At 43.1% G+C, this 27511-nt stretch overlaps 3 protein-coding genes across 5 annotated transcripts in view; all 3 read left to right on the forward strand.

The window, feature by feature from the left end:
* Positions 1–14113, forward strand: part of MAPKAPK5 (MAPK activated protein kinase 5) — a 30634-nt gene extending 16521 nt beyond the window's left edge. For 2 of the 3 annotated variants that reach the window (XM_054594273.1, XM_054594275.1), the window contains 7 exons: positions 1099–1179; positions 2186–2373; positions 4247–4367; positions 6611–6741; positions 6986–7107; positions 8184–8288; positions 10219–14113. In XM_054594273.1, coding sequence (XP_054450248.1) covers positions 1099–1179; positions 2186–2373; positions 4247–4367; positions 6611–6741; positions 6986–7107; positions 8184–8288; positions 10219–10313 — 843 coding nt within the window. In that variant the 3' untranslated portion in view covers positions 10314–14113. The remainder of the gene's footprint in view (positions 1–1098; positions 1180–2185; positions 2374–4246; positions 4368–6610; positions 6742–6985; positions 7108–8183; positions 8289–10218) is intronic. The other variant, XM_054594274.1, reaches the window with a different exon arrangement.
* A 421-nt stretch (positions 14114–14534) lies between these two features.
* On the forward strand, positions 14535–17525 carry LOC129087120 (disintegrin and metalloproteinase domain-containing protein 1a-like). Its single transcript, XM_054593913.1, has one exon. The coding sequence runs from the start codon at positions 14535–14537 to the stop codon at positions 17304–17306; it is 2772 nt and encodes a 923-aa protein (XP_054449888.1). The 3' UTR covers positions 17307–17525.
* A 6502-nt stretch (positions 17526–24027) lies between these two features.
* LOC129087123 (disintegrin and metalloproteinase domain-containing protein 1a-like) lies at positions 24028–26421 on the forward strand. Its single transcript, XM_054593918.1, has one exon. The coding sequence runs from the start codon at positions 24043–24045 to the stop codon at positions 26419–26421; it is 2379 nt and encodes a 792-aa protein (XP_054449893.1). The 5' UTR covers positions 24028–24042.
* The last annotated feature ends 1090 nt before the right edge of the window (positions 26422–27511 follow it).

A 27511-nucleotide genomic window follows, 5' to 3' on the forward strand; every position in this document is an offset into this window, starting at 1 on the left:
TATAAAAGAAAAGCCTCCTGGGATTTGATTTGGATTGTATTTAATTTGCAGGTGAATTTGGAGAGAATTAACATTTTAACAACCTGACCCATGAGCAAGCTATATTTCTCCATTTGTTTTTGCTTTTACTTTTGCTTAGCAAAATTTGTGTAGCTTTCAGTGTACATGTCTTTCACATCTTTTGCTTGATTTATCCTTAATATTTTTTATACTGTCATAGATGGTATTATCCCTTTCAGGTTTAATTAATTCACTTTTATTCTTCTTGTTTAAAAACACTATTTGGTGTCCACAGGTGGAGCGGGGCCCTATGCACAGAGGCTCCGGGGTGGGTCTGGGAGAGATGGTCAGTGAATTCCCGATAGACTTGGTGCACAGTCTCTTTCCAGAGGTCAGGGGTAAGAGAGCTATACATCTCAGAGATGGCACCGAAGGTGGCCTTGGCAGAGTAGTCCAAGGGGGCAGTGCAGCCCCTGGCTGAGCAGGTAGTAGTACTTGTTATCAGCAGCGCGGACATGAGGCCAAGACGGTAGCAGTGGGTCTGGGTGTTGAGGATGAGGCACACCAGCATCGAGCTGCAGCATCCTGTCACCTTGCAAGGGACTGTGCGGGGTTTGCCAGCCTCATTCCCCCAGGAGTCCCACTGCACAGCACAGTGGAGGGCTCACCAGGATGATGGCCCCATGGATGGCAGTGATCACCTCCTTGAAGCATTTAATACCCAGGCCGACATGACTGTTACAGTCCTGATGGCAACACGTACTTTGAACCTGGTCTGCTGGCCAGCACTGGCCTGCTTTACAATGCAGAGGGATGAGGGGTGTCCCTGGGAAAAAGTCAGTGATCTCAGATGTCTCAGTGGGTAGGCAGACAAAAAAATCTCCAGGGATAGGATCCTGATGTTCTTGACCCGGGCAAACACTGATAAGTTGATGGTTGTAAGAGGGGGACAAAATGTTTTTGAAAATATTGTGTTTGTATGGAGTTTTGTTGACTGTTGAATGCCAGTGTTGACCCTTTGGAACCTTCCAGCAGTCTGTCCCAAGTTGTATGTCATTGGTGTGATTTTCAATAAACTGTTCTCTTTGACTCTCACAGGTACTAGAGGCACAGAGGAGGCATCAGAAGGAGAAATCTGGCATCATACCTACCTCGCCAACACCCTACACTTACAACAAGGTAGGGGAAGAGATATTTATCCTCATCCCTCAGGGTAGCCTCTCTTCTATAAGGTGTTTGTGGCCCTCTGGGAATGTGGCTTATTCTTTTTTTACCTCTTAATATCTCTGTGCAAAAGGCTAGAAGCAGCCATACGTGTATTTGGAATTTACGTTTTTCTCTGATGAAATATGAAATAAGATTCTTATCAAGTAAGATTTTGCAGCAGGAACCAAGGGCTATGGTCACTATAGGTTATTTATTTGGCTGGCTGGTCCAAATGTGGTCCAGTGACCACGTTTAAAAGATTGATTGTCTTTAATTTACTTGTTAAAATCTCTGCATGAATGGAATGGATTCCTGCATGATACATTATTTTAAAGTATTTCTTTTCCTTCTCTTTCTGTTCCATTTTGTGAATCTAATGGGGCTCATGAATTAGCATATTCATCAAAATTACACTGCAGATGAGTAACATTTTGAAAGAATATACAGTTCATATTACTTTTGAATGTGTATATATGTTGGTGTAGATATAAATTTTATATTGACAACTAAATGAACGCTGAATGCGACATTGGCAAATAATTTTTAGTTTTAGGGTTTTTTTTGTTTTGTTCTGGTTTTTTTTTTCTGTTTTTTTTTTTTTTTTAAGAAAGGGAGAGAGAAACATCAATTTGTTGTTTCACTTATTTATGCATTCATTGGTTGCTTCTTGTATATGCCCTGACCATAACTATTACCCTTCTGGCTGGGGACAGAGGATCCAGAACTGCACCCAAGAATCAGAATGTAGCTTGAGCTTAAGCAGTGAGAATAAAAGTGACTACTTATTTTATCCCAGACCTTGTATGCTGGTGTGTGTATACATCGTGTTGGTGGCATATAAAGAATATGGAATGAAAGGTTAGACTTCCTGAAACTTTTCCAGTCTCTGTGAAGTGATTCTTGGGTATATCAGCCTGCGTATGTCTGGGCTGGCCCTGGGGGCTTTTGCTATGAGTGACCATTTTCCTTTTGCTTTCAGAGCTGTGACCTGTGGTCCCTAGGAGTGATTATCTATGTGATGTTGTGTGGATACCCTCCTTTTTACTCCAAACACCACAGTCGGACTATCCCAAAGGACATGCGGAGAAAGATCATGACAGGCAGTTTTGAGTTTCCAGAGGAAGAGTGGAGCCAGATCTCAGAGATGGCCAAAGATGTTGTGAGGAAGTGAGTCCCTGGGCCACTGGGTGGGGAGGCAAGGGAAGCCTTAAGGTGGTGGAGCACAAGGGAATGTTGAGGGGAAAAAAAGTCATTTGTTTCCCAGGCATGTTCCTTCCTGTTTCACATCACAGAAACTTGTCCCTGGAGCCTGAGGTGGGAGTTCTCAGTGTCCACACGTTGGTGAAAAGGGAGCTTTGCTTACTCCTGTTGCGTTCCTAGAATTTATCCCCAGGGCTGTGAGCCCAGGTCCCTCAGTAGCCAGTGTCTCTGAGCATTAATTGAGGACCTTAAATGATAACCTCTACCTGCCACGCCCCAGCATGTGTGCGTTTGTGTGTAAGCCAGTCATTTGGGATGGACATGATGCCAGGAACTAAACTGGGGGTTAACATGATGATGATGCTTTTGCCTTTTAATTCCTTGTCTGCTCTGGGGGTATGTGATTGATGGTGTGGCGCCTGGACCCCACCTTTCAGCCTTCTCACTGCTAGTTGGTTGCTCTGATGTGTATGAAGATGGGAAGATTTAGCAGAATTAGGGCGAGTGAGTAGATGAGGGAGAGTTGTTGTTCAGAGTCCTTTCACAGCTGGAGGACTAGGTAAGAAGTCAGAGCTAAATCTGAAGTGTATTTGCTTTTTCTGCCTACCTTTGTGGGAGGCTCAGCTGCCTGGGACTTGGGCACTGTTTTGGTGTTCCTATAGCTTGGTTTCACTGAGCAATTTTCCCTTTCTTGGTTTCAGTTTCTTCTTCTATAATGTAATAAAGACAAGCATTAAAGAGTAGTATATGGGTGCTGTCCCCTGACAGTACAGCCGTTTCTCTATGGAGATTATTCCCTTTCAGAAGTGACCTTGCCCTGCTGGTTAGGGGTCTGTGTATATAAAGAGGGACTAGTTTCTAAAAACAAGTAAAAGTTTTTAAGGATGGTGGAGGCAATGTTTAAATATCCCCATGCTATTCTCATGCTTTTCCCATGCTGTAGTCTCAGCTACTTAACCAAAACATCAATATCCCTTAAGTGGTTCCTCGTCAGTTCTACAGAATATCTTTCCTGTTCTTAGAGCAACATCGATTCTTTTCTTATTAATCCTTTCTTTAGAATCTGAAGCTATTTGTTCAGAATGATCCAGAAGGTTGCAGAGAATATAAAAGAGCAAGTAGACATGTTGCCCGGACTCTGACACGTGGAATGGGAGGATAGGTAGTTGGGAGAACGTGCTGGAAATAGCCCAGGGAGGATGCGGGGGTGAGCTAGGAATTACATCAGCATGAATGGACGAGATGTGAAGAAGATGGATCAGAGCAATACTTTGGGCTTAAAAGGAATTTCCATCCCTTTTTCAGAGACTGTAGATGTTTAGCTTTTGAGTATCTCTGGAATAAAATGTTCACATCCTGCCATATGGTAACATCTGAGAGTTTTATTGCAAGTAGCAACCTGGGTTTTCAGAACTTTCTGATCCTTCAGCTAATTCTGTAGCCAATGTTAGCCAAAAGAGCACTCTCAGTCCATTTTGGAAATTAGAGCCCACTGTCCTAGAAACATCAATATGGAGTCAGGCCCTCAGAAGCTGTAAGCAATATGTAGGATTATCTTATTGACTAGATAGAACTCACTCTGAAGTATCACTGGATTAGCCTTTCCCTACCACTTTTATCTCACTTTGTACAGGTAGAAAGGACTGCTTTAAGAACACAGTGCCCTCACAGGCAGTGGTTAGGGACTAAACTCCCCCCACCCTCCTACACAGATAAAAAGCCTAGGCTGTAGGAGTTGGAAGGAAGTTGGAAGCTAGATCTGGTCAGAGCGAGACCCCAGAACTTCCTGGCCTTCTTGAAGCAACTGTGCATGGCAGCCCTGTTGGCCTTTTTTCCACAGGCTCTTAAAGGTCAAACCAGAGGAGAGACTCACCATCGAGGGAGTATTGGACCACCCCTGGCTAAACTCGACTGAGGCCCTGGATAACGTTCTACCCTCTGCTCAACTGATGATGGATAAGGTTTTGCACAATTCTTATTTTGTTGGCAGATAAGGGTGTGTTGAGAAGGAATGCTGGGACTCAAGTTAGTAAGGGGTCAAAGGCAAAACAGTGCCAGCATATGGTCTTTTCCAGAGAAACATCTCTGGTTTCTTGAAAATCAGGATTGGAAATAAGGAGCTTCTTTCCATAAAAGAAAAGATCAAGGCCTGGTAAAGATACACTAAGGGAACACAACACTCACGGGAATATCCACCCTATGATCGTCAGTGGTAAATGCTGCCTGACTTAATTGACAGGAAGTCAGATAGATAGGTGTGGGAGGGCCAGGGGTTTAGTCTTATCTTAGTCAGATGGAGTTGAGAGGCCACTGTAGATTTTTGAGAAGAGGTTTATACAGGAAAGGTATTTAGGAATGGTCAGCCAGACTTGCAGACTTGACAACCTAGGACTTCTGTGGTAATCTAGAATCTGGGGGGCAGCTCTGGGAACAGAGAAGTAGAGATGAATGACTACGCTTAATACTTTTGAAGACTTTTGAATAATTTCTACAGTTTTTGATGATTGACTAGATATAAGGGGACAGTGGGTGGCATATCAGGAAGTACCATTGACAAATAGAGGGAAATCAGGGACAAGGCTGGTTTGAGTGAAGGGAAGTCCTTTAGATTTTAGATAGTTGTTTCAAGTGGTAGATGGACACTCAAATGAATGAGATGTGTGGTCTAAGATCAGAGCCTGGCTGAGAGGCAAAGGCAGCAGCACAGACGAATTTACCCATTTAAAAATAATGAGGTTGAACTGTGACAAAGAATAAGTGAATAGGAAAAGAGAATGCTAAGACCTTCCTTAGTTTACTTGGAATATGGGAGAGGAAGGAGAGCTGGAAGGAAAGGAGTTCTTTGCCATCTCTGATTTGTGTTATCTTCCTGGTTTAAATATGCCCAGTAGTACAAAAATGGTTTGGGCAATTCCAAATCCAAAGGGATTCTTAGATCCTCTGGTTGTCAGTACATAGGGGTTACAGTGTAGCTTTCTTCAAGACCTTAGAAATGGAGAAATGATTGCCTTCTGGAGTTACTTTAAAATTAATGCGTAATGAAGCCAAGTATGGATATACAGAATCTCCTTATTGAGAAAGAGTAGATCTTAGACCTATAAGATGGAAATTTAATGTGACAATATATTACTACTTTTATAGAATGATGTGGTCACAATGTGGATTGGTCAACTTTGAAAGGACAGAAAAGTGGCCACATATGCAGATGTAGAATAGTGTCCATCTAAGACCTGCCTAGAAGATGGAACATGAATTCATGCCCTGAACTGTTCTCCTCTTCCTGGTTGGGCCATCATTAGTGAAGAGATCGGTGTGAGGGTCCCGAGGGGTATAGCCAAGGCCAGCTATTATAGTTCCTGTAAATGAGTTTGAACTCTTCATGATTTAAAAGCATGCTTATCAAGGAACTACTTTTTTAAATGGTCAGATTTTACTGTTGAGAGTCAAACAATACAGAGATATGGAAAATGAAAAGCAAAAGTTCCCTCTCATTTCTTTGCCTCAGTCTCACCCCTCAGAAGTGAGGTCACCTGTCGCTTGATGTGTCATCCTTCTTGATCTTTTTTCTGGGGAGACACCCACACACCCAAAAATTCGCTTTTTTTTAAAAGTACAGAAACGGGATCATCTGATTCTTACAAAGCCTCTGCTGAGTTATTTGCATTCCCTCCTTAGGCTGCCCATAGTGAGAGCACATACTGGTCATAAAGACACAGACCTCAAGAGTTCTACACTTCCCAACAGTTATTTCTTACTATAATTTAATTGGCTGATAGATCAGTTCTTGAGCGCCTCCCATGCTCATGCAATGAAACGGTTGGGGTTCGGAGCCATCAGGCTACGGTGCATGTCTGCACAGTGGGGGCAGCCTGGGAGGATCCTGGGCAGTAGCCTGCCAGCCTTTTTCCTGCTATATGTGTATGTCTCTCTTTACACTTGGCCCTTGCCAATGACTGTAAGCCTGAGCCTTGTTAGTTTTTCTTACATGCATTTCTGCCCCCACTGCAGGAAAGAAGGGCTAGTATTCTCTGGGCCCTGCTGATCCATGGGCAAGAATCCTCTCTCTGCTTTATAAAAATTTGTATATGGCCAGCATAAGAGTGAAATTGCCTTCTTAGTTCTTTGAACTCCTTCCCACTCTTAGATTGGCTTTCTGGGTTCTCAGAAATGAATGTGAAAAACTGATGACGATGTTTGTATTCAGGCGGTGGTTGCAGGAATCCAGCAGGCTCATGCGGAACAATTGGCCAATATGCGAATCCAAGATCTAAAAGTCAGCCTCAAACCCCTGCACTCTGTGAACAACCCCATTCTGAGGAAGAGGAAATTACTTGGGTAACTGATCTTATTGCATCTATTCTCCTTCATGGTTGCTGTGGCTGAGCCAGGGGTGAGCCCATTTTCTACCTCTGAAGAGGGTGGAAACGATAAGCTCTTTAAATAGCATCAGAAGTTGGAGATACTCTACAGTGAATTATTTATCTGAAAAATCTGTTGCCTTACGTTTAGAGTTAATATAAGTTGAGAGTTGGGTTTTGGGGTTTCACCTTGTTATTACTTCTCTCCCAAACTTTTAAAGCACCAAGCCAAAGGATGATGTTTATATCCACGACCGTGAGAATGGAGCTGAGGATTCAAACGTTGCCTTGGAAAAGCTCCGAGATGTGATTGCTCAGTGTATTCTTCCCCAGGCTGGTAAAGGTCACACCATTTACCAATGCTCTGTGTGTGTGTGTGTGTGTGTGTGTGTGTGTGTGTGTGCGCGCGCACACATGACAAAAGGAGTGCTGTAAGTTAAGATTGTCTGTTTCATCTTTGTGTATAAGAAAATAAGTACATTATATAAATTAGTCAGTGCCCACTCAAAAGAGTGGGTGATGGGAAGTCAGAAATGTGTTAAGTTCTACCCTTCCTTTGATTCAAAGAAAGATCACCTTCCTTTGGTTTTTTGTGACATTTCTAATTTCAGTTTAATTGCCAGTGTCAGGTGCAGCATGTAATTTTATATTTTCTTAGTTTGTTAATGATAGCATGAGATGAGGAATGTGGACAGGGTTGGGATTAGTTTGGGAAGGTCAGATTTCATTTCCAGAGCCCTTAGAGTACAAGGCTTTGTTAACTTACGAATATAAAGAGAATACCCGCCAAGTTCTGAAGATACAAGGGCCCTGCTGCTACTTGTATCGTGGGCAGAGTGTGACTTACACATGGATTCTTTTGAATGAAAGCTTGCTTTCAGTATGTTATTTCTCCACTCAATGGGGAGTGATGGGCTTTTCTCAGCAGATGAAGAGATCCTTCAAGGAGTAGGCTAGAAAACTTGTTGGGTTGACCTATCATCCTAGAGTCCTTGCATTTTAAGGGAACTCACATAGTGTACCTCAAATAGCTTTCCAAAGAAAGAAATGAGCTTAGGAAAAAGAAAGGTAGCCCATTCAGCCTTTTTTTTTCCTCCATCTCTTGGTCTGTCAGGTTAACCAGAGACCTAAGCTGTTTTTGCTCAGCAATAGAGTCTGACACTGCCAATTTCCCATTGCCCAATGCGAAGATTCTGGGGCCATCAGAGGCTTTGTGTGAGGCTGTAATAGTAGAAGAGTTCAAAAACCAGAGGTGGTCTCTATGTAATGTAGAGACTAGCAGGAATGGCAGTGTCTGGGAAAGTGTGCACCTTTAATAGTCACTTCTCAACAAGTTGAACATCATGTCCTTCCATCTCTGGCACTAAAATCCCATGATGCTGCAGGGAAATGCAACTTCTTCTTCATCTTTATCAATAGGAGAAAATGAAGATGAAAAGCTAAATGAAGTAATGCAAGAGGCTTGGAAGTATAACCGGGAATGCAAACTCCTAAGAGATACTCTGCAGAGCTTCAGCTGGAATGGTAGGAGCCTTAATTACTCCTTCCTCAGGAATGCAGAGAAGTCATTATGTTTTATCTCTGGGGGCCAAGCTGGAGCTATTTTTAAGTGAAGTGAGGCTGAGGAGTGAGTGGAATATTAGGGGACCAGGGTTAGTCTTGCATTAACTGCCCTGGCATATCTGGACATCTGGCACTTTCATTTGTTTTCCAGAGTTCAAATAAATTATATATTGCAGATTCAACACTGTAGAACCCCCATCACATACCACTTAGGGGAAAAAAAAACAACAACAACCCAAAACCCCCCCAGACCTCAGAACTCCTCCCATATACCTTGGCTGTTAACCAGGTCATTCAGCGGCAGTATACACTAAAGGAGAGAAAGAGGGCGAAACAACATGGAATCCACCCTGCTGATCGACTTAGCTTAGAGCAGAGCTGTTTCATTCAAGAGTGGAGAGTCTGCCAAATCTGCTGCTTGTGAACACTTTTTCCCCAGGCAAACAACATAGAGATATATTTCTTGAACTGCTTTTTGTATTCTTTCTAGTTGAGCAGTCCGAACTAGATTTAAGTTCCAGGATGCTCAGCCTGGAGATTAGCTTCCCTGGGGTTTTCAAAAAAATTTTTTTTAAATATCAAAACAGAAAAGTGATCACATTTGAAGTGTGTACTGTTGATGAATTTTTATGAAGGAAACACTTCCCTATAACCAGCCCCTAGAACATGTAGTAGAACAGGGACTCTCTTCTAATCACTACCTCCCTCTCCCAAGGGTAATCATGATCCTGATTGCTAGCATTATAAATTAGTTTTGCCTGGTTTTGCATTTTATATAAATGGAAGCTTTGTGTTGTGTTTGGCTTATTTTAATTAACATTATATTTGTTGAGATTCAGCCTTACTGTACATAGCAGCAAATCATTCTCAGCATATATATATGTACATATACATATGTATTCTCAATATATAGTTCTCTCTCTATCTATACAGGGGTGGGCAAAATTAGATTTATAGCTGTATGTGAAACAGTTTATTCTTGTATTATTTATTAATTATGTATTATTTATTTGTATTCTTTTTATTATTATTTTATATCCTTACTTATGATTTATCTTTTAGGTAATGATGGCTGGTAATTTAACCTACTTTTGCCCACCCTGTGTGTGTGTATTTATGCATGCGTATATATATTCATTCTACTGTTGAATATTTGAGCTATTTCCAAGTTTTGGTAATTAAGAAAAAGACTGCTATGAATGCTCTTGTGTATATCTTTTGAAGAATATTTTGATGAATTTATTTCTCTTCTTACAAATCTAGGATTGGAAGTACTGGTTCATGGGGGGCGCTTTAGTGGGTACTGCTACAAGTTTTTTAAAGTCATTGTACCAATTGATACTTCCACTAGCTGCGTTTGAGGGTTCTAGTTACTCTGGCTCCACACCAACACTTTCTATTGTCTTTTTTATTTCAGTCATTCTGGTTAGTGTATACCTGTATTGCAGGGTCATTTCACTTTGCCATTCCCTGATGATGGATGCACTTTAGCACTTTTAAAATGTTTATTGGCCATTTAGATTTCCTCTCATGAAGTGCCTATTCTTTTAACAGTTTTTCTGTTGAGTTATATATATCTCTCTTATAGATGTGCTCTTTATACATTCTAGATACAAGTCCTTTGTCAGACATACATATTATAAAGTTCTTCCTCATCATGGTTTTTTTCTGTGCTGTTGTAGTGAACACTGAATTTTTACTGCCAGGTTAATGCAACTGCTCAGTTGCAAAATGGAGGGTCTGAACTGCTTTTGATCAGTACTGGGGATGAATTTGACACTCCGTTGGTGGGGGTGAATTTGACACTAGTAAGGTGTACCTTACTGGATTCCTGTCAGGAACCTGTCTCCTTCCAGTTTAGAGATTGACCTTTTTCTTTCTTGGGTTTCAGGTCGTGGATTCACAGATAAAGTAGATCGACTCAAATTGGCAGAAATTGTGAAGCAAGTGATAGAAGAGCAAACCACATCCCATGAATGCCAATAATTACAGCTTCAGACTTTTTTTTACAGTTTGAAAAATTTACTGTATAAAGTAATTTTTATGTAAATTAATAAATCATAATTTCATTTTCACATTGCTTAAAGATGCTGTATAGATTTAGGTATGGTATTTACTAATAGTATAGTTTATTTGTTTTAAAGAAAAGCTCAGTTTTTAGAGATATACTATTACTTTAGGACTGTTTAGTCATGTTTGTAAGATAACAGATGATATTGTCAAGCAAGATTGTTTTATTTGTAATAAAGTATATGAAAACCACTTGCCAGCGGTAGACAAAGGACCAACCATACTGATCTTTCTAGTAAACAATTGAATCAGATACTGTGGAATTTGGTTTCGATTGCCCTGTGTATTTACTTTCTGCAATAGTGGTAGATTAGCTCTGGTGCCAAGAAATGTCTATGGATCCATGATGCAGACTGCCTGCTGAAACTCACAGGGTGCCAGCTCCTGTGATGCGAGAGGCAGGGAGGGAAGTGAGCCTTCATTTCTGTTGTCCCTAATTCCCAAGAGAAAAGTGGTAACACTTTTTTTTGAGGGGCATATTTGTTAAAAGGTATTGGTGTGGTTCTTAAATATAATGGATTATCTTTTGAGTTTATTCTTTCTATGATTTGTTTCCCTTCCCCTGAGATCTGACTCTGCCCTCTCCTTCCTGGCAGCCCTCCCCAGTTCCATTGCTTCTTATTTCCTTTCCCTGTTCTGGCCTTCTTACGGGATGATTTTTCTGAGAAAGTTACATACCATGAAAAGTGGACTACTAGATTTGCATCTAAGAAGGTTCAGGTTGTTTTCTCTTCAAGCTGCCATTTTTCTCTGTTAATATTTCTTCCTGAGTTTCATGTTGGCATCCCCTAGGCTACATATATTTTGTCCTGCCACCTTTATTTTCAAGAAGCCTGTTTCTGGCTGACTTCAGCTGCTTGAGTGGAAAACAAGGCTGGATGCTTTCCTGGTGGTTTTTGTTTATTTTTTTGTAAATGGGTTTCCATAACAAACCATGTTTATTTAATTATTTTTTAAGCTGTTTTTGCTGGGTACCTGTGTTGGTAAACAGAAGAGCTAACAGGCATACTCCATTCTTCAAAGCAGAGGAAAAAGGATCAGTAGGCTCAAATATTCAGTTTTATCCTGTCACATTCTCTTCAATCAAGATCCATCCCACAGAGCTAACTTATTTTATAACTCCTCCACTTTGCTGAGTATGTCATCAAGGTGACATTTGGTTAGTGTGCCCCATATATGTGTTACTGTGGAAATACATAATACAAAGTATCTTTTAAGAATTACTTTTTTACATTGGTTCTCTTTTATCTTGGAGAATTTGTAATTCCGGTATTTTTTGAGGTAAGATTCATTAATATTAGGTGACTGATAACTGTTGTAAATGGATACCCTGTAAGGAGCATTCAGTTCTTTTGAACATGGCAAAATTTAAGAGGCAGCAGAGAAAAAATGTTTTATTTACTGACCAGAAAACTTAGCTAAATGTTGAATTGAGGGTTGAATTACATTATTCTATTTTTTTAGTGAAATGCAGTCTTACAAATCACTTCTTGCAATCAGCAAAAAACTGCACTTGTTTCTAGAATAACTGACTGCTTGTTTTTTTATCTGAAGGCAGAGGTTCAGTAATCCCTGGGGATAGGAGGTATACTCTTTTGCTTCAGAGTAACTTTCTGGCATGCCAAGTCTACCATTAACTTCTCAGGTTTGTTGTTGGAATATCTTCTAATGGTTCACGATGGTTTTTTTCCCTTAAGTGTGTGATGAATTTTAGGCATGATGTAGGCAGGGTATCCAAAATGATGGTCCTGTTTACTCTGAGCAGCAGTTGTCCATGTGTCAGTTGTTTCAGGCTGAATGAATCTGGCCCCCCAAATGTGCACTGTCTCCAGCCATGTCCAAAAGAACCCCACACTGGAAGTTTGTGAATATCCTGCAGGATGCTCCAGCTGTTGTAACTAAAAAATGGGTCCTACCCTGGACAGAGCTCCTTGACAGTAGCTCCCAAAGGACTCAGCAGTTTTTGGTCTTCAAAGTGCAGTTTTCTGTGTGGAGTGAGTTTGTAGGCCAGTAGCAAGTACTGCCTTAACATACCAGTCAGGTTCACTAATAAAGCAAAATTTGCACGTAACTGAAAGTGAGACAAAATCGGCCTTGTCTCTTCTGGCCTGTCTCTCTAATGCCTAAACCTGCAGAAAATTCACATGTAAGAACAGTTCTTGAAGGCAGGAGGTTAGAGTCTCCAGTTTTACCATATGATTTGCTAACCTCTGTCTATTAAAACCATTACTTATCACTCAAATACCCTTAGACATTACCATAGTTATAAATCTGCTTGATGTAAAAACAACTTGTATATCTTTCTAGCTAATATATGGTATTAGCATAGGAGGTTATTTGTCAGAAATTTATCATTTGAAACATTGATAGGAGTCAACTACTTTTTGAAAAGAGTTTTGTTCTTGTATTTGAGAAAACAAGTTGAAATTATTGGTTAAAGAAAAAGTCAAATGATTTAAATCAGATCATGTGTATGAATGCTTGTGTATGTTATTTATTGAAAATGTGTTTCAATTTGAGAACTGGAAATTTATTGGATATTTAATTTTAATTATATTTTTATTTATTTAAAAAGTAGAGGTTTTCTTTCATTATTGATTTAATTCTTTCATTCCATGAAATGACTTAACCTAATTTTCCCTACCTGTTTTGGTTAAGACACAGAGAAACATGTTAAATCTGATAATTTCTAAATTATATAGAATTTACTATATAGAGAAATATATATAATTACTATATAATTGTAAGAGGATTTCCTCGTACATAAACTACAAGGGGAAAAGAAATCCAGCTAGAAATCAGTTTACCTTTTTTGCTGTACGTTTTTGAAATGGGTTTGTGATATGATTATACATTTTCTTGCTAGATGCTAATGATAAATTTTATCTATATTAGGAATTAAATATTGGGGATAGTTAAAAGAGTTGATCTGCTATCATGCTCATATCTGAGATCTTGTGGTATCATATCATTTCTTCATGAATTAGATAAGGTAGTTCCCCGTTTTTTTAGTGTTAAACTTGTACTCATAACCCTTATTTTATATTGTAAATATTTGACTTAATATAAATTATTTTTATGCAAGGAAAAAGATGTAGAGTCTTATTTTACTTCATCCTAGAATACACAGGAAAATAATGACTGGGCAAGGGATGTGGATAGGGCTCCCATGCTCCCAACTTTTTCCTTTTAAATTTGTACTGCTGAATGCGTAAGGAAATCAACATTAAAACCAAATCTGAGGATATCTGCAGAGTTTACAGTTCAGTTTTAGTTACAAAAGTGAAGAAATCTTTTAAAAGGTCTTAAAGAGTTCACTTTTATTTTTTTGATGAAATGGTATCTGGGTACCTGGTTAACAATCAGTTTGTCTTCATGTTGGGACAGTTGGGAGAAATTGAACTTTGATCCTAGTCACTTACAATACCTCCATGATGAAACTGAGCTCATTTAATTGAATACTTAATATGTCTATGTATTAGGAAAACTTCTTAGTAGATAAAAATTATGTTTATATGCTGATATAAAATGTCTAAATTCATCTGTTATGAACACAGGCCAATGAGGGAGAATTTGTGCATCTATGTACGATTTTTCTTGAATTAAAAAACAGATACTGACAAAAAAGGGTTGGACTGGTAAACAGTACACTGAATTACAATAGAAATGAGGAAAAGAGGTAGTGAGCAACAGAGAACTTTGTCCTGCTCATAGATCCCCAAAGAACCCCTGTCCCCTCCCCCCAACCTCCTGCCGGAATGTTGGGTTTCAAAGAATGAGCAGATTAACGGATATCCAGGAGTCTTGCGGCCTCGGCTGAGGGTAAGGATAATTTGTCAGAGTTACAATAGTGGCTGAATCATTACAGGCCTACTTGATATGTCTCTCTGTGAGGGTAAAGGGAACTTAGCCAAGGAGACTTAAAGCTGTTGCTGTTTGAATAAAGTCATATAATAAGGAGACTACTGAAGACAGAAGCAAGAATACAACGTAATTTCAAGGTCCATAAGACTCAGAGTTGGACAGCAGTTACCCATAAGGGAATCATCACAGATCTGAGTCTCCAAGGTTCAGCATGCCAGGGACAGCGGCTGCTGATGGACATAGGCCCTGTGTCATCAACTAATTCACCGAGCCATGTCAGTGACCGCTTCTGGGAAAGAGTCTGGCTCTGTATGGCCTTCTCTATGGAGAAATAAAGTAGCCTTGAAAGAGGGTAAGATAAATTTTCAGACTTGGGCACAGCAGAAGAGGGACTTGAGGCTGGGGACAGTGCCAAGATCTTCATGTGTCAGGTTGGGAATTGTGCTGTTGGTGGCTTTTCTGCCAAGTATGTACTATGCCCTAGGATCAGTGCATTACTCTTCCTATGAAATAGTCACCCCCAAGGCTCTGACAGCTGAGGGAAAGGAAGACCCAGTGGGAAAGGTATCTTACGTGATGTTTATGCAGGGCCAGAAACAGCTGATTCACCTGAAGGCGAAGACGGGCTATTTTGTCAGTAACTTCCCAGTCTTCAGCTACCACAATGGCATCCTGGAACAAGAAACGCCTCTCACCTCACATGACTGTCACTATGAAGGCTACATAGAAGGAGTCCCGGGTTCTTTTGTTTCTGTCAACACCTGTTCAGGCCTCAGGGGCATCCTGATTAAGGAGGGACAATCCTATGGCATTGAGCCCATGGCCTCTTCAAAACGGTATGAACACGTGTTGTACACCACGGCGCGTCAAGCTCGAGCCTCCTGCAGCGTCACTTCCAAAGACAGCCGAGTGGTGTCCACCAGCCGGCAACAAGGGAGCAGGACGCCTGGCGGTCCACAGGCGCTGTCCCACTTGTGGTCACACGCCAAGTACGTGGAGATGTTTGTCGTGGTCAACAACCGGCGGTTCGAAATGTGGGGCAGTAATGTCAGTGAGACAGTGCAGAGAGTGATGGACATCATTGCCCTGGCCAACAGCTTCACCAGGGGAATAAACACAGAGGTGGTGCTGGCCGGAATGGAGATTTGGACCGAGGGGGACCTCACAGAGGTCCCAGTGGACCTGCAGGTTGCACTCAGGAATTTCAACAGCTGGAGACAAGAGAAGCTCCTCCACCGTGCGAAGCATGACGTCGCCCACATGATTGTCGGACAGCATCCTGAACAGGGCATGGGACAGGCATTTCTCAATGGGGCCTGTACAAGTGGCTTTGCAGCAGCTGTTGAATCCTTCCATCACGAAGACGTCCTCCTGTTTGCAGCGCTCATGGTCCATGAGCTTGGGCACAACTTGGGCATTCAGCACGACCACTCGGCCTGCATTTGTAGAGAGAACCGCTTCTGCCTCATGTATGAGAACATCACTAAAGAAAGTGGCTTCAGCAACTGCAGCTCTGACTACTTCTACCGGTTCCTCCAGGAACACAAAGGGGCCTGCCTATTTAACAACCCTCGGCACAAGGGCCGCTCGAGGAGGGCTTCCAGCTGCGGAAACGGGGTGGTGGAGGATGACGAGCAGTGTGACTGTGGTTCTTCCTGTTACAGTCACCCGTGCTGTGACCAAACATGTAGCTTGAGAGGGAATGCAGACTGTAGTGATGGCCTCTGCTGTTTTGGTTGCCGGCTGAGAAATAAGGGATTCGTGTGCCGTTCTGCTTCGGGAGAGTGTGACCTCCCAGAGTACTGTGACGGTGCCTCTGCAGAGTGCCCTGCAGACAGCTATAAGCAAGATGGTACGTCGTGTGATAGACTTCACTACTGCGTTGGGGGTCGCTGTAGGAACCCTGATAATCAATGCTCGGATCTATATGGGTACCCTGCACAGTCTGCCCCTGACAACTGTTACATTTCAATAAACAGCAAAGGGGACCGGTTTGGAAACTGTGGCCGTCCCACCTCAGCAACGTCAAGATATGTTAAGTGTTTGGATGATAATATATTTTGTGGGAAAATTGTATGTACAAATATTAAATGGGTCCCATCACTCAAACCCTATCACACACTGATCCAGATTCCTCATGAAGATGACTTCTGCTGGACCATGGATGCCTATAACATCACTGACATCCCTGATGACGGGGACGTGCGCTCCGGCACTCCTTGTGCCCCAAACAAAGTCTGCATGAATTACTCCTGCACCGATTATGCCGTGCTCAACTACGACTGCGATCCAGCGGAAATGTGTAGCGGGAGAGGGGTCTGTAACAACTTAAGGCACTGCCATTGTGAGGCTGGCTATGCACCCCCTGACTGCAAAACCATAGGTGATGGGGGTAGTGTGGACAGTGGTCCCCCTGGCAAGCCTGATGATGAAAATCCAAATGTAGATGGAAGTGGCAGTCTTGCTGAACGTAAGCCTCTAACTATTAATACTAAACTTATAATGTTCATATTCCCTACATTTCTTTTATTAACATTGATATTATTACTATGCTGTATTAGCCTTAGTGCTGGCATTGAGTCTGTAGAGACCCCAGGAGCCTCCCCAGAATTGAGTTCAGAGGTAAGCACCTCAGAGTCTGAGGCACTCTTATCAGTGAAGCCAGAAAAGGAACCTGAGGATATGGAACAGGCTCTACCATCCCAGGCTTTCCCACCAGAGGAGGCCCCACCAGAACAGGCTCCACTGCCTGAGGCCCCCCCACCAGAACAGGCTCCCCCACCAGAAGAGGCTCCCCCACCGGAACAGGCTCCCCCACCGGAACAGGTTCCCCCGCCGGAAGAGGCTCCCCCACCGGAACAGGCCCCCCCACCAGAACAGGCTCCGCCGCCGGAGGCCCCCCCGCCGCCGGAGGGCCCCCCGCCGCCGGAGGCCCCGCCGCCGCCGGAGGCCCCGCCGCCGCCGGAGGAGGTCCCGCCGCCGGAGGCCCCGCCGCCGCCGGAGGCGGTCCCGCCAGAGCAGGCCCCACCAGAGCCTGCACCATAAGAGGTAGCAGGTGGGGTCCCACCAGAGCCTGCACCGTAAGAGGTAGCAGGTGAAGCACACAAATAACCAAACGCAAAAAGAGTAGTGAAGGAAGAAGCCAAATAGTATCAGATACCTCAAGCACTGAGTCAGGAATGAGAGGCTTAGAAAGGCAAAGATGAAGTGAAAATTGATGGCTCCAGTGGCGCTGACAGGACTATATAGTCTACAGAAACATATTCATGCGAGAAGAGAGAACTCCTGCTTTCAATATTTATTTTAGTAACTTGATTATATATATATGAAATTGTACATGAAATATTCTATATTTTTGCCTTTTCCCATTTCATAAAACCGTTTGAGTTTTCCTCAGGATCATTGCTATCAATTGTCTCATTTCATTTAGGCCACTTTTTGATCTGGGCATACCAACTTCCAACTGCATTGTTTAATGTATATTATCTGCACCTATATTACTATCATAGGATTATTCAACCCAGTGATAACAATGCACTATTTTAGGAATGTTATCTATTGAGTGCTGTTTTGCCCCAGCAATTTTTCATGAAAGAGGTAATTTAAAATAATTTTTAAAAATTCCATTATCCTTACTTGCCTAGACCATAGCTTTTTTCTCACTGACTCTAATGAAAGAAAAGCCTTACAAAATGGATGCTGATCTCTATCATGAACTGACCACATCGTGAAGCCACTATCAGTGGAAGTGACTTTTTCCCCATTACATTCTGATATCATGGAGTGGTGGGTTTGTATCTTGTTCAGCTGTGAGGGCCCAGCTGATTATAAGTGCTCAGTAAATGTTGACGAGGCGAAGGACTGAACCAGAGCCAACCTTAAGATAGGAAGCTAATCTCTATGGATGCCACTTGCTAGGCCCCAGACATGGCACAACAAAAACCTGGCTCAGGTGCAGTGTTGCTACAGGTTGCATCTCAGGAAAGTTCCTGAACATCAGTTCCTGACACTTCATGTGCTGAAACCCTCTTCTAACTGCCCACCCTATGTGAGCAGAAAAGAGCAAACAAAAGAGTAAGACCTGGTGTGTGCTTTCAAGAAGCTAATGTTAATTACTTTTGGTAGAACAAAACTAAAGTTCAGAGCAAAATCCAAAATCAAGCCTTCAACCCTTCAGTTATATAAGTTTCCAAGTCATGAGATCTGCTGGTAACCAAATGTCAGAGTGTTGTATGCCAGAAGATCAAGATTCACAGGGCAAACGCACTATTAGTTGGTCATCACCTGAGAGCTTTGAGAACAAGGGTAAAAATGGGGAACTGAGGACCTCCAAATGTAAGTTTGTCATTAGAGACTTTTGAAAAAGATGTGGAGGATTTCTGCTGAGAAGTACTTCAGCAGAGAACAGGAGGGGTGACCTCTCTGACTACAGGCACATGCTGATGGTGACTAAAAGCTAATCAACATCACATATTTTCAAAACTTAGCAAATATAAGGGAATTTCAATTTAGGTACAGGGTAATCATGCTTAGCTAATTTTTAAAAAACCTTACTCAATGATATGTCTATTTGTTTTAGAGAGAGAGAAAGTGGTGGGTAGGGAGAGAGACATCAATGTGACAGAGAAACATCAATAGGTTGCCTCCTTTATGTGTCCTCACTGGGGATCGAACTCACAACCCATTGGTATATGGGATGACACTCCAATTAACCAAGCAGCCTCGCCAGGGCTCATGCTTAGCTAATTTAATGGCATTTTTTAAGGACCAAAAGTCAGGTAGATAATTGGGAATCAATTAAATAAAACCTATTTAGGGTTTCACAATATTTGACGACAAAATTAAAAAAGTTTAGCAAATCTCTAAGTTGTATAGACTTTTAAACTTATTGTTGCTGCCCTTATGATTGATCCTCAGGTGTACAACACCAGGCTAAAAGCAAGGAACAGCTCTTTAAATGAACATTCTGTGAAAAACTGACAGAAAACTGGACATATTTATACATTGTAAGGTGAATCTTAAAAAGCATGGAATCCCCAACCTCCAGGGATCGACAGTAGAAGCTTTTCAGGATAAGACTATAGTAGGGAAGTGACCAATTTTAATGTGGGCAGGAGAGAGAAGGTAGGGTGCGTGTGTCTGAAAGCTCCAGGTTTATGGTTCAGTGTTGTGCATTTTGTGTTACTGTTTCTACAAAGTGCAACTTTTTAACCTGATTCCTCTTCCAACTATGTCTGGGGGATTCAGAGGGAGGCATGCTTAGAGGTCCAAGTATCTGTGTTGGTTGGTAGTCACTAATGACTCAGCCTGCTGCTGCCCCAGGAATTCTGGCAGTGACTGCTTGCTTTCCCTGAGTGGCTACTGTCCTCTCTGTGTTCCTTCAGGTCAGTAGACACCCAGGCCCTTCCCTCATTCTCCAAAGGATAGCCAAGTCCAGGCTCTAGATTTTTATCCAGATTTTTTTTGGGGGGGTGGGGAGGAAAATTACAATGTGGAAAAGAACAAATTTGGATTTTGCCAGTATTACTGTTCCTGGAAGCCAGGGGTCATGACCCTCCCTGGGAGCTTGGACAGGTCCTCTTTCTTTGGATGGCCCCAACCTGACATCTTTTCTTGTCCATTAGGACATGCTTTTAGGAATATCCTCATAATTTGCAGTCAAACTCCATTCGCTTCTCTCGGCTCACTTGAAGGAAGAATAAAGGATTTATGTTAAACACAGGTGGTATCAATCTCACAGGAATGCCAAAATTTTACCTAAGAAAGTTGTAAAATTTTTTGAAAATATATTTCAATCAAAAAAATTTTAATGTATTGATTTTAGAGAGCATACGGGAGAGAGATTTGTTGTTTCACTTACATGTATTCATGCACTCATTGGTTTGTTCTTGCATGTGCCCTAACCGGGTATCAGACCCATGATCTTGGCTTATCAGGGTGACGTTCTAACCAATGGAGCTACCTGGCCAAGGCCTAAAAACTTCTTGTGTTTATGAACTTAATTTCAGAATAGAATTTTGGTGTTTCCATTGGACAAATGTGCATACTGACTTCTTTTCTTAAAAGAGCTGACATGCGTCAAGGATGTTTACAAAATGCTGACTTTTTAAAATTAATATTCCCCCTGTTTTGGGACATTAAGCTTTAAACATTTTTTTTGAACTACAGAAGAATTTAAAAAAATATCCAATACCACTTTTGTTATTTAATAAAATTATTAAAGTCTTGCATGAGGTTACACTAGAGTGAAATATAGGATACGAAGGTCTTGAATCAATTTGGGAATGACAAAGCCACAGTGACTCTTTCCACAGAATATATATTTAAAATTATTTAAGAAGGGAACATCAGAGGTGGAATCATGACTGACCAAGTGTTTGCAACCTCATGTCTGTTTTGTTGCTGTCATGTAACCGAGCTGACCAGCAAAATGTAGGGAGGAGGAGGTTCATTTTGAGACCATGATGTGTCATTCGTCAGCATAGTTGTGGGTTTTTCTAGGGACATTTTCAGCCCTTCAGGGCAGGCATGAAGCAAGCACACACACACAACATACAACAGATCAGACACCACAGCACCCTTACCTGGGAGTCATTTATTCATTCAATAAGTAATTCTATTGTAGTTTATCTAGTCTTTAACCTGGGCATATAAGGATGAACAAACGGAAGTGGGCACTGGACTCATGTAAGTCATTTTCTAATACTGGGGAGGCTTTTAGGAGACCTAGTCTTCAACTGGCATAACCTTAGGATACCAGTATGTCAGGGCCATCCAGAGAAGGGTGTAGGCCTGGAGTTGCCAGCCAAAGAAAAGGCTGCCCTGTTGGCATCTACCACACACACTTTTGGACAGTGTTATAAACAGAGCTTGAGGGACTGAATTCTGATGATGTTAAAAAATAAGGCTTCATGTCAAGATGGCAACATAGGCAGACATAGCTCACTTCTTTGCACAACCACATCAAAATTACAAGTAAAATATAGACATCACTCAGGAATGTCAGAAATCGAGTTGAATGGAAGTCTAACAACTACAAAACCAAGTTGAATGGAAGTCTGACAACTATGCAACTGAAGTAACAACATTCATCCAGACTGGTAGGAGCGCAGTCATGAAAAAGGCTGGCTCCACACCCACAGAGATAAAAATTTGGGAGGGATATCTTGGGAGCAAGGAGTTGCAGCCCCACACAAGGCCTCCAAGCCCAGGGTTCCAGTGCCAGGAAGATAAGTCCCCACAACTTCTGGCTGTGAAAACGAGAGGGGATTGAGTCGGTGGAGAAGGCTGCTGGAGCCCTAAGCAGCTCCTCTTGGGGACCTCACACACGTACTCACCTACTCAGACTCACACCCTCTGAGCTCCAGCACTGGGATGGCAGCCTGAAGGGCACCAGTGGTGTATAGGGAGAGACTGAAGAGTCTGGCATGGGGGCAAGCAGAGGCCATAGTCCTTCTGGTGAGCCCTCTCCGTACAGAGCCAGTAAGCTGGTGCCATGTCTGAGACTCCGTCAACCTGGCTAACACTGTGTGACCCACCTTGGAGATCCACAGATGCTCCACCCCACTCAACTTAAAGGCCCACCCAAGCTGCTTTTCCATAACAATGGCTGGTCTTGGCTCCCAAATCCTATCAAACAAGGAACAACTGGTTTCAGTGGGCCCTAGAGTTAGATTAGAGTCACAGCTTGGCTTCACCTAGGAATCTCCAAGCCCAGCAAATATAGCAGCCATCTCAGATTGCTTTACAGCTCAGGCAAGGTGCCCCAGGCAAAACACAGGTGGGGGCTGACCTGGGCCTGCACCACCTGGGGAAACCCCAGGGCCAACACACCCAGTGAAGAGCTCCAGATCTCACCCCTACCCTGCCCCTGCACAGCTGATCCTCCACAGAAGGTCGATGGTCACAGCCAGTCCTTCACAGCTCACTGGCCTGAGTTAATCTCTCCCATTGATCTGCCAACAGCAACGAAGTCTCAACTACAAGAGGAAGGTGTACTCAGCCCATACAAAGGGTACACTTCAAGTACCTAGCTTGGGTAAAAGGGGAGGGAGGCTGTGCCACTGGACCCTACAGAACATCTACTACATTAGGCCATGCTACCAAGACCGAGAGTCAAGGAAGGTCTACCTAATACATAGAAACAAATACAGGGAGGCTGCCAAAATGAGGAAACAAAGAAACATGGCTCAATGAAAGAACAGATCAAAACTCCAGAAAAAGTGCTAAATGAAATGGAGATAAGCAATCTATCAGATGCAGACTTCAAAACACCTTTTATGGCCTTTGTGAGGACCTCAGAAGCATAAAAAAGACCCAGTCAGAAATGAAGGATATGTTAATTGAAATAAAGAACAATTTACAGGGGAAACAACAGTAGAATGGATGAAGCTGAGAATCAAATCAATGATTTGGAACATAAGGAAGCAAAAAACCACCATACAGAACACAAGAAGAAAAAAGAATCCAAAAAAATGATAGTATAAACAGCCTCTGGGGCAACTTCAAGAGGTCCAAGATTCACCTCATAGGAGTGCCTGAAGGAAAACAGAAAGCAAGAAATTGGAAATCTATCTGAAGAAATAATGAAAGAAAACTTCCCTAATGTGGTGAAGGGAATAGACATGCAAGTGCAGGAAGTGAAGAAAGTCCCACTTATGAGGGGTTCAAAAAGGCCCACACCAAGAGACATCATTATTAAAAGGCTAAAGGTTAAAATCAAAAAGAGACTTAAAATCAAGAAAAAGAAGGTAGTTACTGGAAGGTTGCCAGATGGGAGGGGGTAACAGGAGAATGGGTGAAGAGGTGAGGGGATTAAGAAGTACAAATAGGTAGTTACAGAATAGCCATGGGGATGTAAAGTACAGTAGAGGAAATAGAGTAACCAGAGAACTTTCACGCATGACCTAGGGAGATGAACAATGGTGGGGGGGGTAGCCTGAGGGAATGGGGGCTCTTAGTGGAGGAGCGAAAAGGGTGGAAAATCAGGACAATTTTGACAGAATCAATAAAAAATAATTAACAAAAAAAGAGTATTGTCCCTTGCCCCATTTGGGTCTCTCTGGGGGCACAGGGCAGCCATCCCCTTGCCTTCTATAACAGTCTATCCTGCGAAATGTGCACATCACTATAATGCCTCATTGAGGGATCAAGAACACCCTGAGATGTGATGTCCACGTGTTACAGAGCAAGAGTTTTAGAAAAGGGGAAATGGCCAATGGAGTGTGCCCACCAATAATCACCAAGCCCCCTGGCCTGGAACATTAGGAGTTAACTGAGCAACGGTCACAGGAGGGTGGGGGTGGGGTGTTCTGTGTGGCACAGTTGTGGCACAGTTGAGGAAGGCATGGAGGTTTTGTTTCTTCCCTCGGGCTACAATCTTGTATTTTAGAGTTTGCAGTCAGCCCTTCTTCAGCCCTTCTTCGTGATCACATCACCATATGTTAAAAGAACTTTAGCCAAAGATCCCTGAGGCTAATGCTGCAGAAGGGAGTCACTGAAAAAGGACACTATCTGAAGGATAACAGAGTGGTCGGAGAGACTAGAAGGGACACAGCTAGAGGTAGGCGGCTGCTCTCAGAAGTAGGCAGTAGCCACCTTCCAGGCAGCCAGCATACAACTGGAGCTCATACGTGGGACTGAGGGTCTCCGTGTCAAGGAGAGCTGCCGCTGATGGACATAGGCCCTGCATCAGCCACTGGTTCACCAGGGCTCCGTCAGTGGCCGCCTCTGTGAGAGCTCTGCCTCCTCCTTGCCTTCTCTACAGAAGAACCAAGTGGTCATGTGTGAGACTCGCAGAGTGTTTCAGATTCGGGCTCCCCAGATGAGGGGCGTGAGGCTGGTACTGGTGCCAGGATCTTCATGTGCCAGGCTGGGGATCGTGCTGGTGTTGGTACTGGGTTTCCTGCCAAGCTTCTACTGTGCCCTGGGATCAGAACGTTACTCGTCCTATGAAATAGTCACCCCCAAGGCTCTGACAGCTGAGGGAAGGGAAGACCCAGTGGGAAAGGTATCTTACGTGATGTTTATGCAGGGCCAGAAACAGCTGATTCACCTGAAGGCGAAGACGGGCTATTTTGTCAGTAACTTCCCAGTCTTCAGCTACCACAATGGCATCCTGGAACAAGAAACGCCTCTCACCTCACATGACTGTCACTATGAAGGCTACATAGAAGGAGTCCCGGGTTCTTTTGTTTCTGTCAACACCTGTTCAGGCCTCAGGGGCATCCTGATTAAGGAGGGACAATCCTATGGCATTGAGCCCATGGCCTCTTCAAAACGGTATGAACACGTGTTGTACACCACGGCGCGTCAAGCTCGAGCCTCCTGCAGCGTCACTTCCAAAGACAGCCGAGTGGTGTCCACCAGCCGGCAACAAGGGAGCAGGACGCCTGGCGGTCCACAGGCGCTGTCCCACTTGTGGTCACACGCCAAGTACGTGGAGATGTTTGTCGTGGTCAACAACCGGCGGTTCGAAATGTGGGGCAGTAATGTCAGTGAGACAGTGCAGAGAGTGATGGACATCATTGCCCTGGCCAACAGCTTCACCAGGGGAATAAACACAGAGGTGGTGCTGGCCGGAATGGAGATTTGGACCGAGGGGGACCTCACAGAGGTCCCAGTGGACCTGCAGGTTGCACTCAGGAATTTCAACAGCTGGAGACAAGAGAAGCTCCTCCACCGTGCGAAGCATGACGTCGCCCACATGATTGTCGGACAGCATCCTGAACAGGGCATGGGACAGGCATTTCTCAATGGGGCCTGTACAAGTGGCTTTGCAGCAGCTGTTGAATCCTTCCATCACGAAGACGTCCTCCTGTTTGCAGCGCTCATGGTCCATGAGCTTGGGCACAACTTGGGCATTCAGCACGACCACTCGGCCTGCATTTGTAGAGAGAACCGCTTCTGCCTCATGTATGAGAACATCACTAAAGAAAGTGGCTTCAGCAACTGCAGCTCTGACTACTTCTACCGGTTCCTCCAGGAACACAAAGGGGCCTGCCTATTTAACAACCCTCGGCACAAGGGCCGCTCGAGGAGGGCTTCCAGCTGCGGAAACGGGGTGGTGGAGGATGACGAGCAGTGTGACTGTGGTTCTTCCTGTTACAGTCACCCGTGCTGTGACCAAACATGTAGCTTGAGAGGGAATGCAGACTGTAGTGATGGCCTCTGCTGTTTTGGTTGCCGGCTGAGAAATAAGGGATTCGTGTGCCGTTCTGCTTCGGGAGAGTGTGACCTCCCAGAGTACTGTGACGGTGCCTCTGCAGAGTGCCCTGCAGACAGCTATAAGCAAGATGGTACGTCGTGTGATAGACTTCACTACTGCGTTGGGGGTCGCTGTAGGAACCCTGATAATCAATGCTCGGATCTATATGGGTACCCTGCACAGTCTGCCCCTGACAACTGTTACATTTCAATAAACAGCAAAGGGGACCGGTTTGGAAACTGTGGCCGTCCCACCTCAGCAACGTCAAGATATGTTAAGTGTTTGGATGATAATATATTTTGTGGGAAAATTGTATGTACAAATATTAAATGGGTCCCATCACTCAAACCCTATCACACACTGATCCAGATTCCTCATGAAGATGACTTCTGCTGGACCATGGATGCCTATAACATCACTGACATCCCTGATGACGGGGACGTGCGCTCCGGCACTCCTTGTGCCCCAAACAAAGTCTGCATGAATTACTCCTGCACCGATTATGCCGTGCTCAACTACGACTGCGATCCAGCGGAAATGTGTAGCGGGAGAGGGGTCTGTAACAACTTAAGGCACTGCCATTGTGAGGCTGGCTATGCACCCCCTGACTGCAAAACCATAGGTGATGGGGGTAGTGTGGACAGTGGTCCCCCTGGCAAGCCTGATGATGAAAATCCAAGTAGCATTGAATGGAAAAATCATAGTGTTGATCTTGGTAATTTTGGGAAAGGTGGTGAAAACAGAGATGAAAGCAAATCCATTGGCAAGTTAGTGTATGCATTCCCCTTGTTTCTTTTAGTAATTATTTTAGCTCTAATTATTGGTGCCAGTCTTGGGGCTGGAAAGGATTTTTCACAGTGTTCACAGGAGGCCCTAGAAGAAACTGGAGAAGCAGCTGCACCAGAAGAGGAGGGAGGCATAAGAGAGGAAAAACCAGAGGCAGAAAATGAGTAGTGATAGGAAGAAGTCTAATACAGCAAACCCTGCCCCTTGACTCAGTGGAGCCAGTGGGAAGCGGGCACCGACAGCTGCAGTGGCTCTGCCTGGGGCTCTGAAGGCTGTAGAAATGCAGTGAAGTAGGAGGAGGGATTTTCTTTTTCTGGTTTTTCATTTATAAAACATTTTACTACTTTTTTCCATTTTCACATTTTATGAAACCATTTAAATAAATTTTTCTAATAGATCATACCTATCAATTTTTTAAACATTTTTTCTTTTATTGATTCAAGAGAGAGGGGAGGGATAGAGAGAGGGAGAGAAACATCAATGTGAGAGAGAACATTAGTCAATTGCCTTTTGCACAACTGGGTACCAAACCCTCAACCCAGGTATGTTCCCTGACAGGATATCAAATCCATGAACCTTTTGGTTTGCTGATGACACCCAACCCACTGAGCCATACCAGTCAGGGCAGAGCCATTTGTGATTTAGCAGTTTTTCAGAGAATACCATTTTCCACATGCTTTGTAAGACATATATCTCTTTCAGGGTATTTCATACCTATCACAACTACACACTATATTAGGAAGGTCTTTGATTTGATTTGTTGTTCGAATTTTCCCAGTGAAGTATATTCATGAAATGAAAAGATTTTAAATTAAAAGTAAATATACAACAGTTTTCAGATAAAGCATAATTTTAGGCTTTATGTAGCCTGTAAACTCCTTCAGATTTGGTACTCGCTGGAAAGGGCTATTCTGACTGAGGGTGGTGTAATCACCCTGCGTCTAAGTACATGGGAGAGAGTAAGCAACCTAAGCAAGAGGCAAACTTGTGTAGTGCTGAGTTTAGTTGGAAGTAATCATTTTTCCTTCTCTTTCTTTCTACTTTGTTATATTTATTTCACATCTCCATTATTAATATATTATTCCCTCATAATCAAAAGGAACAGAGCATTGGAGGGTAGTTAATTATAAAAAGAGCACAAAGCATATAAAATAGTAACATCAATTCTGTGTAAGTCACTATACTAAATACTTTATGTTCCTTGCCTTAATTTAATCCTTCCATTCACCATCTTCTTGTACATGTGGAAACAAAGACA

The sequence above is a fragment of the Pteronotus mesoamericanus genome, unplaced genomic scaffold (assembly GCF_021234165.1).
Source record: "Pteronotus mesoamericanus isolate MK-2021 breed Mesoamerican mustached bat unplaced genomic scaffold, CSHL_Meso_final scaffold_507, whole genome shotgun sequence".
Classification (NCBI taxonomy): Eukaryota; Metazoa; Chordata; class Mammalia; order Chiroptera; family Mormoopidae; genus Pteronotus; species Pteronotus mesoamericanus.